General features: G+C 46.1%; 1 protein-coding gene across 3 annotated transcripts in view; it reads right to left on the bottom strand.

The window, feature by feature from the left end:
- Positions 1 to 114: 114 nt before the first annotated feature.
- Positions 115 to 19,016, bottom strand: part of fnip1 (folliculin interacting protein 1) — a 47,679-nt gene continuing 28,777 nt past the window's right edge. For all 3 annotated transcript variants that reach the window (XM_084073237.1, XM_084073238.1, XM_084073239.1), the window contains 9 exons: positions 17,514 to 17,715; positions 16,477 to 16,562; positions 11,628 to 11,774; positions 7,900 to 8,069; positions 5,281 to 7,048; positions 4,875 to 5,040; positions 4,481 to 4,681; positions 3,017 to 3,132; positions 115 to 2,701 (listed from right to left, as the gene is read on the bottom strand). In XM_084073237.1, coding sequence (XP_083929363.1) covers positions 2,623 to 2,701; positions 3,017 to 3,132; positions 4,481 to 4,681; positions 4,875 to 5,040; positions 5,281 to 7,048; positions 7,900 to 8,069; positions 11,628 to 11,774; positions 16,477 to 16,562; positions 17,514 to 17,715 — 2,935 coding nt within the window. In that variant the 3' untranslated portion in view covers positions 115 to 2,622. The remainder of the gene's footprint in view (positions 2,702 to 3,016; positions 3,133 to 4,480; positions 4,682 to 4,874; positions 5,041 to 5,280; positions 7,049 to 7,899; positions 8,070 to 11,627; positions 11,775 to 16,476; positions 16,563 to 17,513; positions 17,716 to 19,016) is intronic.

The following is a 19,016-nucleotide window of genomic DNA, read 5'->3' as shown; positions in this document are numbered from 1 at the left end:
GTGTATACGAAAACATTTTGTAACCAGATGTGAAACTAGAAGCACTGTTACGTATTTGTTTATATGTTAAAGATTCCTTTGACTTAGTCGCAAATAATAAAAAAAACACTTAAGTTCCTAACATCGGCATCTTTATTGCACAACATTCCCATAAAATTGGGAAAAGATAATTCAATAAGAAACCATTCTTAAAGACATTATGTACAAATAAAATGGAAATAAACTGAATATGTACAATTTTACATGAACCATTACACACACCATAGCCATACTAAATAATTTATACATATAACAAAAACAGGGGGGAAGAAAGTTAATAGAAACTTATACCTTCCCAATGTAATCATGGGGTTGTACAAAATGGAGGCTGTAATAATAGCACATACCCTGCAGAAGGGCATATATCATCCATACAATAATAAGTACATACACATCATTTTAACCAGCAAAATAAAATCTCCCGGAGCCTCCGATGCATTCATGCCTCACGTCCATTAAGACTGCTATATTCAGGGTGCGATTTAGGTTTGAGTAAAAAAAAAAAGGAAAAAGAAACGCTAAACAAAAAACAAGGTGATGTTAGTTTTGACATGGGGGAATACCCAGTGGAAAATTGGCAAATGCACTACAAGCAATGAACAGCCTTCAGTTTAGCATAAACCGTACATCGAATGCCCATTCTTTAGCTCTGATGTTGAGGGAGAAGGGGAGGACAAGGAGATAAAAAGACACTTTCTAATCTTGCAACATAATGTAGCGATTTGGGCACGGTGGAGGGATTTGTCACGCCATGGTAGACAATACCAAAACAGCCTACTACAACAATGCTGTTCACCACCTGCAACCTCCAGCTCAAATCTTGTGTAACCAAGCTAATATCATACTTAACCACTTAAGCCCCATATACTTTGCCGTATGATTGAAGAGCCAATCTACAAGCTAAAAAAAAAACTTAAAAAAATAAAATAATACAAGAACAGTTTGGAAAGTTTTCCCAAAATACGGATGCTAGGGTTACTATGGTTAAAATTGCACCGTGTCCCTCTGCCTGCAACCACCCCCCGGGTTGTATTTTACTTCAAAGGTAAAAGATCCAACCGGCCCCATAGATTCAATTGTATGATTAGAGGCAGGGAAATCAAAAACACAAGGTAGGACACTCCCCTCAGCAAATCGCACCCTGGTTATATGGCATAACCCACACACACACACACACACACACACACACACACACACACACACAGAGTTGATTTGAAAACAAACAAAAAATAAAGTTAACGTAGTACTCAGGTTTTTGTGTTTTGTGGTACTGGTGTTTAAAATTAACATATCAATCATGTAAGATGTCTGAAAATAGTGTATACTGATATATATTTTGCCCTCTATATGTCCACCTTGTTTTTCAACGTGCGTCTCCTAAGTGAGCGTGAAGGCCGTAAACATCACATGAAGGTGGCAAAGCTATAAAAGTGTGAAAATATTTCAGCATTTTGGTTTGAAAATATATGTAGATAATGGTTGTTTAGGTTCTTCCACAGTAGAAATGGGCCCTTCTTAGTTATATCCTCAAGCAAAAATATGCAGCCCCCACCCCCCTCCGTAATTCTCAGGAATAATAATAGTGCCCTCCCTTTTATTCATTAATAGCACAGCATAGTGTCCACACACAGTTTGCTCTGGCATTCCTCTGATTAAAATAGCATAAAAAGTGTACCTCAGGTTTTTACTATAGGGCAACCATGCATGTAATATCTGTTACCCACAGTGAGAACTGAGGTAGTGCTGCACCTACAGTATGAAAAGAATGTCAAAGCCACCTTGAGCCATTTCAAAACCAGTTTGTTGACAACTAAAAATCACTGTGTGTGCATTGATTACCCTCACGTGACCTGAAATTAGGCTTTTAAAAGTCAGGATTCATGGAGGCGTGCAATGTAATTTAACAAAGAGAAACCTCCCATTAAAATATGTCAGGGAAAGTTCACTTGTAAACAAATACATGAAGATAAATGAAAATAATTGGCATAAAGTGAGATTGATAATGTTCACAATGATATTTACTATGAAGTAAATGTCAAAGTACATCCCATTCCCATCCTTTGCTTCCTATGGCTGGGTATAAGATTGTACAGGAAAAAACAGTAGAAATCAGATCCATTTTGTTTCAGATATCTGGATTTTTCATTCTCAACAGGGACAAAATTAAGTCTTTGGCTTTTATGTGAAAAAACAAAAAAGTCGTGTCGTTAAAATAAACATTCAAAAGCACGTGAATGTCAAGTAAAGTATGCTTCTGTAATGAGCAAAAGCCTCTTTCAGTTGTGAGATGGTGGTCTCTGCGACTCTACCTCCCCCTAGTGGTACAACATCAGTACTGCACCAGAATCAGAGGCATCGGCAGACATCTGAACAGCGGTCTCTGGTGAGGGGAAGTTCTGGCTGTGGTCCCGGTCCAAGGATCTGTGATCTTCACAGGCTCTCTGTGTAGCCTCAAACAGCATCAGTATACAGAGCAGGATGATGCTTTGGTGCCAGCATGGAACATGGACGGCCATTCGAGGGTCAAAGTTGCACCAACGGGCCTGAATGCATTCCCACTTTGGGCCTTGGTGCTGTAGCAGTCTAAAGCAGGATCTGAGCCACATAGGGGGAGTGAGTGCTTGCCACAGCTGCCAACAAGGGGAGGTCGCTAGACTCAATCCTGGAATAATAAAAGAACCAGGATTAGGACAAGATCATTAGGACAAGTGGAAGTAGTATGTTGATTTGCATGTACAGGTATGTACACATATGGGCGCGCGCGCACACGCACACACACACACACACACACACACACACACACACACACACACACACACGTAAAGAGGATAAGGATAATAATCTAAAAATGGGAAGCAAAATCTATAGTTCATTTCTAGACAATTATTTTGCACTGTGCACTTTTTTTAATCTCTACACAAGGCACGGTTATTGACAAACCAATGATAAATATGTAAAAACAGAGATAGTAACCTACCCTAGGACCATGCCAAGTTCTTTGACATGGACTCTGGTCTGTCCCTTCAAATACTCAGCCAGCATCTTACTTTTAAAGTAGATCTCCTGAAGTCTGTCCTCAAGGTGCATTATACACTAAACAAGAGAGACACACGGTTAGGAACCAAGTAGAATCAATCAATGCACTAAGGAGAGGCAACATATCAATGCAATCTACTGCTACTAATGTGATGCTAAATGTTGGAAATGGAGGGTCAACACATACCAACGTGCTCAGAGATGACGCAAGTCAGAACGATGCAAGTTGGGAATTCATGCCCCACCCTTTGCAAACTGACTGATGCGCCAGTAAAGTACTGACTGATGCGCCAGTAAAGTACTGACTGATGCGTCAGTAAAGTTTAGAACAGGGGTCTTCAACGTTTTCAGGCCAAGGACCCCCTAGCTGAGAGAGAGATGAAGCAGGGACCCCTTCTATATTGTATAAAATTGTGTTTCAGATTAAAGTTTTTTTTTACTTAAGTCTGCTCTTTTTTCCCTCTACACCTATAGCCTCTTTGCCAAAAATAGCCGGTCTACAAGCTCTCAGCGCCTCGCAGCGCAAGGCGTTGAGAGCTTGTAGATCTGCTATTTTCGGCTAATGTTCCCCTCGGAAAAGGAATTCTAGGGTTCAAGTGGTTAATAATAAAATAAAAAAACGAAATCCTATCACATAAAGATTTGGCGGACCCCCTATAGTAGCTCTGAGGACCCCCTAGGGGTCCCGGACCCCCTGTTGAAGACCCCTGGTTTAGAATAATCAGACAGATACCAAGACAGTGAGTTTTCAAACTCTGATGGGTTAGGGAATTTGAGGAAAAGCTGCATGCTGGGACGAGCACTGGAAACGAGCAGAAACAAGCACTGCCCAAAGGGCACCTGTCTAGTAATCCTACCATCAATGTGTGTGTGTGTGTGTGTGTCTGTAGTTCACATACTGTATGTCGAGAACCGTCCGACCGACTTCAAACTCGGCGCGCGCATCGCCGACAACGCAAGGGAGGGCCGTACTTGGCGTTGAGTTATTTGATACCGATACGGCCATAATATATAGGCATATATAGAGATCCGGTTGTCCAGAACCGCCGATCCAACCGTTATGCCTATATATTTGGGATCAACGGACTTCAAAGATTCTGTGTTTATCGGCGAGGATCCGAGGGCGTAATGTGCCAAGCGGGAAGTTGGTTGGATCCCCCCCAAAATATCAATTTAAAATCCTTATATAGAAGTGCCCATCTATTAGTAACAATAATAATAATAATAATAATAATAATAATAATAATAATAATAAAATTCTTTGCTCCAAAATGTATTACTTCTAATCAATTGCATCGATTTAATTTTCTATCGATATAATGTATATATGATGTATCTTTACCTGCAGCCCTACAGAAGATAAAGAAGAACAAAATCATTGCATCTCCTCCAGAATGTCACTTACAAAGTTGGGTGAAAGGTTGAGTTTGTAAAGCTGGTGAGTGGAGTGCAGCAGACAGGAGACCAGGTTGGACACCAGCACCTCCTTCCCCAGCTTGGAGATGTCTGTGGCTCGTCTCTGACTGCTGGCCACCTGCACCGTCCACTTTTCTGTGTCTGCTATAATGCAGACGGCCTCCGCTATGGGCTCATCCAGTACCGGATGCTACGGACAGAAACAAGCAGAGAGAAGGTTCATCAAGTGTAATTACCACTGCCAGCAGTCAAGGACAAAGGTTTCTGTCAAAGAAACTAAAAGGGACGGAGCAGAAAGGGAAGCAGAAAGGCAGTCATTTCTGTCAAAGTCTACATTGTTCAGTAACTGATGAATGAATAAAATCACTGGATTTTGCAATTACCTGTACAGCATGGGATAATTCAGCCATGAGTCCCTGACGCAGTTTCTCATCGCTGGGCAACCCCTGCAAGACGAAGTCTGGCACGTAGGTGGGGCAGTACCCTCCGAACAGTGACCTGCCAAAGTTGGCGATGCTTGGCTTAGAGTAGTGCTCCACCAACTTTGCCCTGTTGATGGAAAAACAGAACGACACGTTCGGTGAGTTTGATTGTCAGAAGTGTCTGCTTGAGCACTGGAAGCAGAGAAAGGATATGTGACAGAGAAAGCGCATGAATGAGTTACTGTGTGTGTGTGTGTGTGTGTGTGTGTGTGTGTGTGTGTGTGTGTGTGTGTGTGAAAGTGAGTGAGTGTGCATGTGCTTGACTGCATTAGTGGGTGTGTTGTATTGATGCGTGTGTCTCTCTTACCCAGGGAAGGGTACGCGTACTTCCTCCTGCCAGTCTTCTGTCTCTTCACTCTCGCTGTCCCCCAGTGCGCTGTCAGAGCTCTCATTGCGTGGGATCTCCCAGTCATTGACGGGCCCCGTCTTCTTTTGGTCCCCTTTGTTGTTGTTGCCGTTGCCCTCCTGGGGAACAGCGTCGGACACGACAAAGCTCTTCTCATGCTCCATGGAAAAACTCCGGCAATGGTCAGCCTCTGCATCGCCCACTTTGGACCTGCCCCCACCCGAGACCTCCATCGCAGTAGACTCACCCTTTGTAAGCTCCATCTCTCTATTTTCCAATCCCAAGCCCGAATCCGATCCCCCCTGTAGTCCCTGTCGGGGAGAACCAGGACCCGTTGAGCTGCCGGGACCCGCCGGGAGAGTTGCTCCCGAGGGGTCCAGCAGCTCCTTGTGGGTCTTGTCCGTGGCACTGGCCTCGGGACGCTGTTTGGCAACGTCGTCTATAGTCCTGGTTTCCACTGGGTTCTCCGGACTGTAGTACTCGTCGAACTCCTCCATGCACAGCGGGCTCCACTGCTGGTGGGGCATCTTGCTGGAGATCCTCGGCAGAGCCGGTAGCTCCTTGGTCTGCTTCTGCTTACTTTGGTCCGTTGGCGTTGCGACGCCACTGGTCATTGAATCGGTTCCCCTCTGCTGCTGCTGACAGTGTTGCGCTTGATGCTGCATTTGTTGCTGCGCCAGCTGCTGTTGTTTCTTGTGCTTCCTGAAATCCTCCTCCACCCTCCTCCTCCTGCTCTCAGTGTCCGATTCCGGAGACATGGAGTCTCCGATGAGGAAGGTGACTTTTGTGGCCGGCTCCTCTTCCTCTGGGAGCAGTGCCATCGGGCCGCTCACAGTGTTCCCCGCCGTCGTCCCCGGTACCGGCTTATCTGGCGGCTTCTTCTCCAGGGGCGTCCCCAAGGAGCGGGGACCCGGCATGTTGATTGGCAGGGTTCGCGATGCTGCATCACCGACTTCTTGCCCCCGGGTCTTGACCTCTGTGTCCTTACCCTCCAGGCCGGCAAGGGCCGAAGGCGGCGACAGGAGCTCCGGGTCACTCTGGGTTTCCCCGTCGAGTGCACAGACCCGCTCCCTGGGGGAGGCCGAACCGACGCGCAGCACCGTCTCCAGGCGGGTCTCTGCACACGGCGGGCTTCCCGACTCCCTGCGGAGTGCGCCGGGCTCGGCCGGCTCCTGGGCGCATACGACAGGCACAGTGTGCTGGTCCTCGGCCGGCACGCCATGGCTGTCAGCGCAGCCGGTCTGGAGAACGCTGCTCCTTGACCCCTGGCTCTGACTGCTATCCTCCTCATCATCCTCCTCCTCCTCCTCCTCATCTTCCTCTTTGGGCGTGTCCCCGGCGCCGGACTCCGTCCCCGCATCCGTGTAGGTGCTGCTCTGGAGGCTGTTGTCCGAGCGGTAGCTGCTGTCCTCGGCCTCGGACGCCCCCGCCTGCGGGGCGCCCCCCTGGACCCCCTGGGACAGGTAGTCGCCGGTGGGCTTGTGGACGGTCACCAGGACGTAGTCAGACTCCTCCACCTCCCCCCTCCTGAGGGAGGTGGTGATGAGGGTGCCGGGCATGACGATGGCCTCGTCGTCGCCGCTGTCCAGCATGTGAGTCTCCAGGAGCTCCGAGCAGCGGATGAAGTAGGTGAGGACGTACAGGAGTCTCTGGACCAGCTCCTGTCTGCGGCCCACCACCACTGTCCTGGACAGACGCACCGGGGAGCCGATGGCCCCGTAGAGATCACCTTGATACAGGCACACAGACAGACAGACAGACAGACAGACAGACAGTAGAAAGAGTAACATTTTAATAAATAATAACTACTTGAACCCTAGCATCCCTATGATGGAGGGGAACATAAGCCAAAAGCATCAGATCTACAAGCTCACAATGGGTCGCAACACGTTGTGAGCTTGTAGATGGGCTATTTTCGGCAAACAGATTTGGTGTAGAGGTAAAAAAAAAAGAGCAGACTAAGCACAGAGCCGAGCCCGGTCAACACAGTATTAGTTTACCAAGTATAGAGGGTGTAAGTGGTTAAATTACCAGCAGCAATTCTGAGCTTTTATTCACTGATGATTGATTTGTTTATTCTACTGTAGTTCTGCAGTTTCTGAACTGGTCACTAGGTGGCAATGTCAGCTCATTGTCCAATAGAGGCTTCCATTGAGCTTTCAGTGAGTAATGCTGGCCATTGTCAGTCAAATATTTATGGCACACATCATCAGTCACTATATGATCTACAAATCAACACCCATTCATACATTTCCGCTTAATTTATTTTCAAATTAGCAGGTGTACTCTAGCACAGCATGCTTCAGTCTTTGCCAACGCAATGTTTTCAATGCCAATATACTTTGCTACAGTATGTGACAGAAACTATTGGATCCCCTTTACTTAGCTCAGCTCCATTTCCCCTCTAAAATATCCTTTATTTTTTATTGGATGTACTTTACTCTATATGCTCAAAACTGAGAATTAAGTTGAAAGGATTAGCTAATAAAATCTATCTTGGGTGGAAAAGAGCACAAAAATTATAGACATTTCGTCCAGTAATCACAGCAGTTTTGTGCGTGTGCGTGTGTTGTACTGTACCTAGCTGTGCCCATAGCGGGTTATAGGGGTGTGTCTTGGCCAGCAGGTCAACGCTCTGCGAGGAGTGCTTCTCCAGGAAGATCTTGATGGGGGGCTGCCCGTTGGGCATGACTGTGGGCACCCAGGCCAGGTGATTGGTCAGGATGGCTGTCAGTAACGCCGGTAGGAACCTGCAGGACGATACGAAGGGCGGCAGTCGGTTGAGAAGGGAGGTCTACGGGAGTCAACACACTTATCTTTTATTGTTTTTCTTCTTAATAAAGTTGGTTCCTTCCTTTTCTTTATGTAATGCGACTTTGGGTACTTAGAAAAACGCTATATAAATCTGAGCTATAATTATTATTATTATTATTATTAACACGACACAATAACCACAGCTGAATGAACAGTAAGCTAGCTGTGAGGTCAACTGGCTGACAATTTGAGAGAGTAAAGGTGTCACCAAAGAGGAAGTGCAGGTGGAGCACATGAGGATCGTCAAACAAGTACTAGTACGGCGCGGCCGAAGCCGGTCGTCTATGAGACGTGACGCTTAGAGACCTTAGATTGTGCTATTATAAAGTTGTATTGGCACAGTCTCTGTGGGATATGTCCCACCAACGTTTCGCTGCTTGTACCTGTATGAGCGAGCAACAACTAAAACCTTCTTGATCCTCAAGCTCCACAGGTGCTAATGGTCTGAGCAAACATGATAGACTTACAGTCTTTCTAACCACATTTCAACCATTTATTATTATCATTATTCTTTTAACATAAAAAAAATCTAATATAATATAAATAATAATACTAGAAAATGTGCTCCTCGGAGCACAGGTCTCCGCCAGCGGACCCGTGCTATTTTAACCAAAGGAAATCACTTACCCTATCTTTAACCATAGTTTTCTAGAAATGTTCTAATTCTTACTAAAAATAGAACATGACACTATATCATGCTACAGCATGGTAAAAACATGGTTTCAGACGATGATTTTCTGCTTCTTCAGTTCGCGTAATGGGAGTTAGTTGCATTGTGTGATCTCAGCTGTGATCTCAGTTTGTACTGGAAAGTACTGCTCCTGATTGATCCTGTCTTACCTATTTATATTACATATTGTGATGTCACGTGAAGCTTGACCGATGTTGGGTGTTCTCAGACGGACACATACATAGACGGACGGAGAGGAAAAGATACTCTCCATTAATCCTGTCAATATTACATATTGTCACGTGTCACTTGACCAATGTTAGCTTGGCTGATGGATAGGTGTGTCACTTAAAAAAATATAAATGATTTTTTGAAGTGACACACCTATTTATAGGTCTCTATTTCATCAAGCGTCTCGCTAGCCAATCAAAGCACTCCCTTTCAACATATTGTCACGTCATGTGATCAGTGACATACGGAAGGTGTACTCTTTGGCCAGCCCTCTAGGCTGCCTCATTCACTAGAATGGGGAATCTCACTTCCAGCTGAAACAGTACAACTTGAATAAAGTTAAGACTTGTTAGAGAGCATTTTCAGCCAATTGATTTCTATTTTCTACAAGTACTATGTCTTGTGAAACATGATATATAACCATATGCCATTATACACTACTACAAGTCGCACTGTTTCAGCTGGAAGTGAGATTCCCCATTCTAGTGAATGAGGCAGCCTAGAGGGCAGGCCAAATACAGTAGTACACCTTCTGTATGTCACTGATCACATGACCCCAACAATCAATACTCCTGTTCTAGGCAACACAGAAAGGGAGGACCGTTTCTTATTTCCACACAACAGCTCTAAGGTATGTAAATTACATAGTTGAATGTTGAAAATGAGTTGAGGTATTCCCCTTTAAGTGCAATTCAGTCCAATCTATTTTTTGTCTATTACTTTTTTTACTCATAATTGGTCAGATGACTACTTTCTCTACACATATTGTGTCAGATGCTTTCTTGCCACATACAGTATAGTGTGTGTGTGTGTGTGTGTGTGTGTGTGTGTGTGTGTGTGTGTGTGTGTGTGTGTGTGTGTGTGTGTGAGAGAGAGAGATAGGCTCACGCACACAATGTGTGAGTCGCCTCTCAGCCGTGACCGCGAGTGTCTGCTTCCCTTCCTGTCTCATGATTCATAGATCGTGGTTTTGGGACTGAGTCAAATGATTTCCTTGATCAAACAGTAGTAGTAGTGCATCAGTCATCATATCCAGTGGTCATGGGGTGCTGACTGAGGCTTGAACTGGAATGTGACGTTTTTCGAGAGAAGTAAATTCAAACGGTCACACCCGTCTCCATGGTTTTGTTTCTCAAACATGAAGGAGACGTTTCTATAGTACAGTATACAGCTAAACACTGTTGTAGGGGTATAACAGTTAATTGAACTAATCGATTTAATAAAGTAATCGACTTTGAAAAAGATCTGCATCTTTCCCTTTTTAAAATATATTATATGTTTTTGAGCACACCGCTGAGTGGCTAAGTATGAAATAGGGTTTAGGTGGTTAATCAGACTACCGGTAATCGATTTAGTCAATTATTAAAAAAAAATTATTCATTTGTATCTATGAATCCATTGATATATTTTTTTTAAAGTTAACCACACCCCCCCTTGATTATTTGAGCAATCGATAGTTGCAGCTACACTGTTGAAGTGGATGACGGGAGCCTGAGGAGCCTGTTGGGGTTCAATGAAAGACCTTTCTACCAATTCACTTTATGTACAATCCACAGTGCTTTGGCTCGCCTTTATAATGTCAACAATGACCGTCCAAAGATTTGGCAGAGATTCTTCTTCTCTCTAACGCAAGAAAAGCTACTATGGGGTTTTGAGAGACCATGCAGCGACTGTCTGTATGGAACTGTGTGTGTGTGTGTGTGTGTGTGTGTGTGTGTGTGTGTGTGTGTGTGTGTGTGTGTGTGTGTGTGTGTGTGTGTGTGTGTGTGTGTGTGTGTGTGTGTGTGTGTGAGAGAGAAAGACAAGTGTGTGTCTGTCTCTCCCCTTGCTGTTTGTGTTCATGAGCGAACAAGGCGTTTTATTACTGGTGCTCAAAGACAGTGCATGCGGTCTCTTTCCTCTTTCTCTCTCCCTCCCTCTCTTTCTGTCAGCAGCAGACATACTGTAAAGAATTAAACTATGAACTTGCCAATGTATGTCAGCCTAAGGCTAGGCAATGTATAGCATCACGTAGCCAGGCGATCAGAGATCTCTGCCTACTGAAACGTCTGGTGACATCTAAATTCTATTTAGGGGCTAGAGCTGGGTGCAAACAATTCTAAGATTTAAAAACAAACCGTATTACAGAATCAATGCAATGAGTCTAGAGGGGGGGGGTCCTTCAAATTTATCAGAATTAAGGGTAGTTTAGAGCAGTGGTTCTCAAACATTTCAATATCAAGGACCCTAGAATTGATATGTATTTGGCCATGGACCCCCATTTTAAAAACATTAGTGCCAGTGACCCCCCCCCCATAAGAGAAGAATTGTCAAAATCTATCAAAAATGTTCAAAAATAGCCGATCTACAAGCTCACAACACATTGCAATGCAACGCGTTGTGAGCTTGTACAGCGGCTATTTTCATATAGCCAAAGACTAAAATAGTGTTTAAACTGTTCCTCATTTTTCTGGGGACCCACTGGAACCCCTTCAAGGACCCCTGGTGGTTTAGAGACATTTTGAAGCATATCAACATTTAGTCCACTACTAAAGTCACAAAATGTCCCGTGGTCCCACGTCAGCGCTTGTTTTGTGTCCCTGTGTCACTCAACTGGTTCTTGGAGGCCTGCTCCATCAGCAGGGAGAGCTCCCGCATGAAGTGGCCACACAGCTGGTTCTTCTCCGGGGCCCCAGACATCATAGTCAGCCAGACGGGTTCAGCCACCCGGGGCATGGTGTAGAGGTCACAGATGGTCGTCCTGTAAGGGAGGGATGGATGGAGGGAGGGTGGGGAGGAGGAGAGATGGGGAAGAAGGGAGAGAGAGAGAGAGAGAGGGAGAGATTAAATTGAGCACAGCAAGAAGAGAGGGGAGGCAAGGAGCAAAAGAAAGAAAGAAAGACAGAAAGAAAAGAACAGAGACGGGTGCATAGACGGAGCAAAGACAGAACAGATATGTTATTGTCTCTAGGGGCGAACAAAAGAGATCTCAGCTCACAGGGTTTTGCTGTCTGCACTGTGGCATAGGGAGACCCTGTGTGTGTGTGTGTGTGTGTGTGTGTGTGTGTGTGTGTGTGTGTGTGTGTGTGTGTGTGTGTGTGTGTGTGTGTGTGTGTGTGTGTGTGTGTGTGTGTGTGTGAGCAAGGGAGTATGTACGTGTAAGCAAGCGAGCGCACGCGTGCGTCCGTGTGCCTAACAGACTACAGTACGTGCACACATGCAGCCGCGGACACGTAAGTATGTATTTCTCCCATTCCTCACCGTACATGTGTACATGTATGTGTGTGTGTGTGTGTGTGTGTGTGTGTGTTTAAAGTGCATGTCTGCATGCCATGGCTCTGTGTGTATGTGTCATCTGGTGTCATTTGTCTATTGAGGATGACTGGAGTTTCCAGGGTGGTGGCGTGTGTGTGTGTGTACTTGTGTGTGGCGGGGGGTGAGCATGTCTCGGCAGAAGGCCAACCTTTGACACACACACACACACACACACACACACACACACACACACACACACACACACACAAGGCAGAGGGGGAATCTCTGCAGCTCCAGGAATGCCGGGAATCAGGGCGTAATATATAAATAAATAAATAAATCAGAGCTGAAATATGCACCGTGAGCAGAGTGAGGAACGCCATAGCCCCCGCTGGCTGCCACAGCTGGCAGCCGACAGTGGAAGATACAGCCGGGGGTCAGCTGGCTACTGCAGCTACTGTGTGGATAGTCAATTCCAAGTTTCACACTTTTAAAAGTCCAGGTTTCGCAAAATGAAATGTGATGCCTGAAGCCGATTTCTAGAATTAAAAATAAATATATGAATACAGAAGACGTAGGTTTGCCGATTGCATAAAGTGGCTTGTAGAAATGAGAATCTCTACTTTCTGACCCGTGTTACGCTGGCTCCATGGTGCTTAGATGTTACAGTTGACTACCTCAACAAGACCCTCTGACCCAATAACACGAGTAGAAACATCAGAAAAACAAACATGGGGTGCCTGGTGGCTCAGCCAGTCAGTGCACTGACCATGAACTCCTTGTGAGTCACGAGGATCTGCGTTTGAATCCAACTCCAATGTCTCACAAGTCTCTCCCGCTCTCCCTGACCTAGCTTTCCTGTCTCTCTACACTTTCCTATCTAAATGAAACATAAAATTCCCCCCACAAAAAAAGAATCGTACAAATAAAGAAAAAAAAACGAATCCCAAGATATTCAAAGTCTTCATCAGGGTGTGTCACACAGGTGTGGGCGGCCCTTTACCCAGATGATTTCCCGCCACTAAAAGCTGCGTCGCTTCCCAAGCTGAATGCTCAAACATTCAGGTAACCAGGCAGGTCTAAAACCGCTGGTAAACAAAGTTCATTTGACACCAAACTGTCAACCTGGCTGACCTGACACAACCCCCTACTGACAGAACAGATGCTGCTGCTGGGCTCCGGTGCTGAGAAAGCATGCAGGTGTCAACCGCTTTCATAAGAGACCTTCCACCTAGGAGCAAGTTGCTGTGTGACCTCCCATCCACCGAAATATGACCCACCCCCAACCGTTGCCCTGTGAAGGTGAGCAGTAAACAGTTTCTGAGTAGCACACCATACCTGGCTTCTGCTGCGGGGGCATAGCCAAGTAAAGCAGCGAACCAGCAAATTGTCACTTGTCACTCAAATTCACCCCCCACACCTCCTCCCTTGATGCGCGTGATTGTCTGAACATCTCGTTGTCGTCAGAGCAGGACAGAGTTGATCCGAGGCGTATCGAATAACCTAATGCATGTTCAGTTGGCACTGACTGTAATAAGCCCCACTTGACCCCTTGCCGTGAGAGATGTGTGTGTGTGTGTGTACGGGACTATTACAAAAAAAACAGATGGACAGACGCCTGAGGCTGAGCCAGCTCTGCCGGAGGTGGGGAGGGAGGTCTAACTTTACACTGTACCCCAGCTGTTCAGGTGAACTTTAGGAGCCTGGCGCATGACGTTGCGATGGATATGACGCGTTTGGCTCGATGAGCAGTCTCAACTCACCCACTTTGGGGGGGGGAGGGGGGGGGGGGCACTCATTCATGCATTTCTGACCTCATTTCATGCTTTGAACTTCAGTTTTATGTACAGATTGTACACGTGCCTGTGCAAAGTGCGTAACTTATCATTGCCCAACTACGTGGGTATTTGCGCCGCCCCCACCCCGATCTACGTCATAGCAGCATCAGCAGTCGCTGTACCCTGTGCCCTCTGTAATATTCCATCATCTCAAAAGGGGCCTGATGGCAAAAGCTGTAGGCTGGCACTGCATATATTTAGCCATAGCTCTCAAGGTGTGATTTAAAAAGATATTTTGTTTGTCCCAGGCAATAACATTGCTCATGGTGGCCACCCGCATATTATTTACTATTCTGGTGCTAATGGCCAGTGTCTGAGGTAGATAGGGTTGCCACTCCAGAGGCTAGGGTTGCTGTGGCCGGTTGCCCGTTGAGCATATGACTGCCGCAATGGGAGCACCTCGTGTGGCATGGGCCCTGTCGCACGCAGGAAGGCAGACGCTGGCCATGCGCATATTTGCACAGTGCATGCACACATGCATGCACCCTTCACGTGTTGCATGCATTTACTTGCATATCTCACACCAAAAGATGTGTGCACGAAAGTTAACTTCGCACCTCACACATGGAACGACCCCTCGACCACACTCCATTCCTCGGTTTCACACACAGTCTGTGTTAGCCCATTAAAACCAGGAAAGCATCCGTGTCATTTTAGATTTTAGCGTTGGCTATTCAAAAATAGATGTAGTCTGTACAAGCTTGTACATCTGCAGATTTTTGAAAAATCTTGAAAGTGTTTGAAAATGATGATTTAAAAAAAAGAATAACTCAACACAAATCTCTTCTGGGGGTCCCTGGCAGAAAACATTTTCAGATGGGGGGGTCCGTGGCCAAATACATATACATGTGGGGGTCCTTGGCACGAAAAAGTTTGAGAACTACTGATTTAGAATCGGCCTCAGGTCTTAATGGGTTAAGGGGACTCCTAGGATATATTTCAGCCAGGAAGGAACTGGGCTGTGTTCCCTCACTCGGTGTAGCCTCTGGAGAACACGATGGAAGTATTTGCCCTCTGCAGTGGACATTATTTTCTTGCACCTCATTTGAGTGAAAACTAAATTGTGTCGTCATCTGAAGAGGACATCCTGGGCCTCACTAGAAATCCTAAATTGGAACATGCAGTTCTCAAGAGGACAGACTATTCTCTGCACGTTATTAATTACCTTGATTAGGTTTTGGATTATATCAACACTATGTGAATTTGTGAGGAAGGTCAGAGGATGAATATGTCATATGTCAGTGACAAAGAGCATTCGTGTGTGTGTGTGTGTGTGTGTGTGTGTGTGTGTGTGTGTGTGTGTGTGTGTGTGTGTGTGTGTGTGTGTGTGTGTGTGTGTGTGTGTGTGTGTGTGTGTGTGTGTGTGTGTGTGTGTGTGTGTGTCATTAATCATTGACTACTGTTGACACCCCAGTCACTGGAGCAGAATTACAGAAGTTTACAGAGGACTGTCCAACCAGGTCCCCCTCACCTCCCACGGGATGGGGCTGAGAAACCCTGACCCATAGTGGTAATCTCCACTGCTGGTTCATATAAGGTCTCAAGATGATTTTTTTATAGCCTGACTGGGTTACGCATCGTGTCTCGCATGAAAAAGATGCAAGTTTGTAGATCGGCTATTGTCAATGCAAAAAACGTCCGGTGGGCAGCTAACAAGGCACAAGATTTAATTATCACCATCAACAGCCATTTTATTTCTTGACATTATCGCCGATGACTGGTACCCGGGAAAAATAACCTTGTGACTACTTGCCATGCAAGTTTCCAATCAGATTTTTTATTAGAACACAGGACATATAAATATAGCACCTGGATTTTGTGTCAGCACACATGGCTGAAATAGGGAGTCAGTGAGCCCGCAATGAGAGAATGATAGTGTTGTCCCTCATAGTGCACATAGTGACTGCATGAAGAGTAGGATTTTAACAACTGACAGTGAGTGTATGAGTGACAGTTTGGCAGCCGCTCACCCAAATGAATGGCAGCGATCTTCTTTCGGTTCAAAAATAGCAGGCAGTGATTTGGCTTTGGACAAAAGCCAAATGATTTTTTGTTTGTATAATAGAATTTTGTTTGTTTAATAGAGTTCAGCCTCACAGCAAAATGGAATGAAAAGTTTTATTAGAGAGAGAGATAGAGCAAGAGTGAGTGTGTGGGAGTGTTTATGTATGTGCGTGCGTGTGTGTGTGTGTGTGTGTGTGTGTGTGTGTGTGTGTGTGTGTGTGTGTGTGTGTGTGTGTGTGTGTGTGTGTGTGTGTGTGTGTGTGTGTGTGTGTGTGTGTGTGTGTGTGTGTGTGTGTGTGTGTGTGTGTGTGTGTGTGTGTGTGTGTGTGTGTGTGTGCGTACGTGCAGGAGTGGAATGTGGCCTACCTGAACTCGTTGAGTCCGTCCACCATGCGGCTGTAAGCCAAGGCCCTCTGGCTGGCATCAGCTGACCGCCGGCTCATCTTCATGGCCTTGGGAATGACACACACACGCAGCAAATATTTTTAGAAAACCAACCACTGAGGCTGCACACACACAAACACATGCCTGAAGGAGAGTGGAGGGGGCTAGGAATGTGTGGGGGAGGAGTGGGAGGGCACTGGGCAGTGGTCCAGAGAAGGCCCGGCCACTGCCAGACACCAGTAAACAGAACCACAGGAATACAAGGTATGGTCATTGACCACTCAATCTGTCTGACAGCAGCTCCTCTCATTACCAACAGCAGCGATATACGTCGTCTCACCGTTAAGTGGACATCAGTGACGGATGTGTCTGTCCCAGGCGATAATCAAAAGGAGCTTTAATGATCCCACGGGGGAAATTATGTTTCAGCTTCACCCAGCTGATGGCTGTTCAGGTGGTCATGATGGGCACTCTCGGGGGAGTTGTTCGGGGTTAAGTGTCTTGCTCAGGGACACTTGTAGACATGTACTGTATACTGGGCGGCCCAGGGGGGTGACCCGGTGACCGGTGATTGACCAAATGGCCTCTCTGCCCACTAAGCTATGGCCGCCCCAAATCAAACAGACCTTACTGCATTGGTCAGTACGATGAAGATGACCCCAAAAAAGAGCAATGGGGAAAGAGGCAGAAAAAGGCACTACTGGTGGAAATGAATGAGAGTTTGTTTTTAACATGCTTTTACATTTTTCTTTAAAACCACCACAGAAAATGTACCATGAAAAGTGCTGGTGTCACACACACACACACACACTATGTGCAAAACACAAACACTGGTGCTCGCTCAACACATGAAATCCTTATTCGACTCAAGGTAGAGGCATTTAGCTCCTAAATGCTACATAAAGAAAATGAATTAGCATTCAGGAGCTAAAACCACATTTTTGCATGTGTGCTTTGACACCACAGTGTGTATATGTAGACAACCCACCCTTCAACCACCCACACACACACACACACACCTGTTCGATGGCACTCTTGAGCTTGTTCATGTGGCTCTCGAAGAGAGGAAAGTGGGAGAAGAAGAACTCCTGGAAGCGGTTGTTCTCCTCGGGGTCGGGGGACAGCAGGAAGATCACCCCGATGGCGATCTTCTTCTTGCGGGCGACACCCAGACTGGGACCCCCGCTCTCGTCTGACATATTGAAGCTCTCCTCCACCGACCTGGGAAGGGGGGTATATATCAAATAAGATGGCGGCCGTAGCGATTCTGTCCTACTATCCCGTTCAAGAACACCCCCACTAACAGGAGCCCACCCGGCGTTCTTCCCCCAAACACGTCCAATTGTGTTCACATAAGACGCTCGGCCAAGCCCGATGTGATGCGATGCGTAAGTGTGGACTATCCAACACCAATTCGGGTTCTCCTGAATTGCTGCCCTCTACACCGCTTCCTGTCTAGCATCAGGTTCTTGAGCTCTGCCGTGTTGTCAGCTCCGCAGTCGCGCCAGATGCTCTACGGTGCATTCAGACCCTTAGACTCCGTGGTGGTACTTTAACCCTGCGCCACCCGAGCCCACCCACTAACGCTCATTATAATATGGTACAATTTCTGTCTACTCGCTCAGTGTCTCAGAGGTGTCAACAAACTGGTGTTCTAAGAGAAGCTTTAGTTTTTTTTTGCATTTCTTTCTTTGAAATAATTCCATTCCCATTCTTAAAATAATACTAACATTCAACAGCCAAGTCAGCCATACCACCCATAACCAACATTTTCAAGTCAGCTATACCACCCATGACCAACATTTTCAAGTCAGCCATACCACCCATGACCAACATTTTCAAGTCAGCCATACCACCCATGACCAACATTTTCAAGTCAGCCATACCACCCATGACCAACATTTTCAAGTCAGCCATACCACCCATAACCAACATTGCATGGCATAACCACTTAAGCCATGCAATGTGTTGTGAGCTTATAGATCTGCTATTGTTGAAAATCTTTGCCCAATGCCTATAACAACATGCCCAAAATAAGCACGCCAGGTTGAATGGTCCACAGTTGAAAAACAACACACAGTATTGTTATTAAGCTATACTGCCTCCTGCACTGAAGTATTTAGGGCCTATTGGCTCATATATGGTGAAGAAATGGAGATCAAATGTGTGAGGTTGGAAGTTGCAGAGCTCAGGCCATTGTCAGGAAGACAGATGGGTCTATTCTGAAGCCGAGGGCTGCTAGCTGTGTTTACCAGACACATGTATCCTGTCTGCTCATAAGCACTGTGGATTTAGACATAGCAACGGTGTGTGTCACAGGCCCAGCTGCCTTTCGGAATCCGAGGAAGTCCTCGGGAGGATAATCTTTGAAAAGGGGCCTGGCAGAGAGGCCCTGCACAGGGGGATGACAAGAGGGTACGGTAACATGACTGAAAGGGAAGAATGACAGTGTGTGTGTGTGTGTGTGTGTGTGTGTGTGTGTGTGTGTGTGTGTGTGTGTGTGTGTGTGTGTGTGTGTGTGT

The sequence above is a fragment of the Gymnoscopelus microlampas genome (assembly GCF_963454915.1).
Source record: "Gymnoscopelus microlampas genome assembly, chromosome: 12".
NCBI lineage: Eukaryota > Metazoa > Chordata > Actinopteri > Myctophiformes > Myctophidae > Gymnoscopelus > Gymnoscopelus microlampas.
Note: the sequence above shows the minus strand (reverse complement) of the source record. Positions and strands in the feature narration are given on the sequence as shown.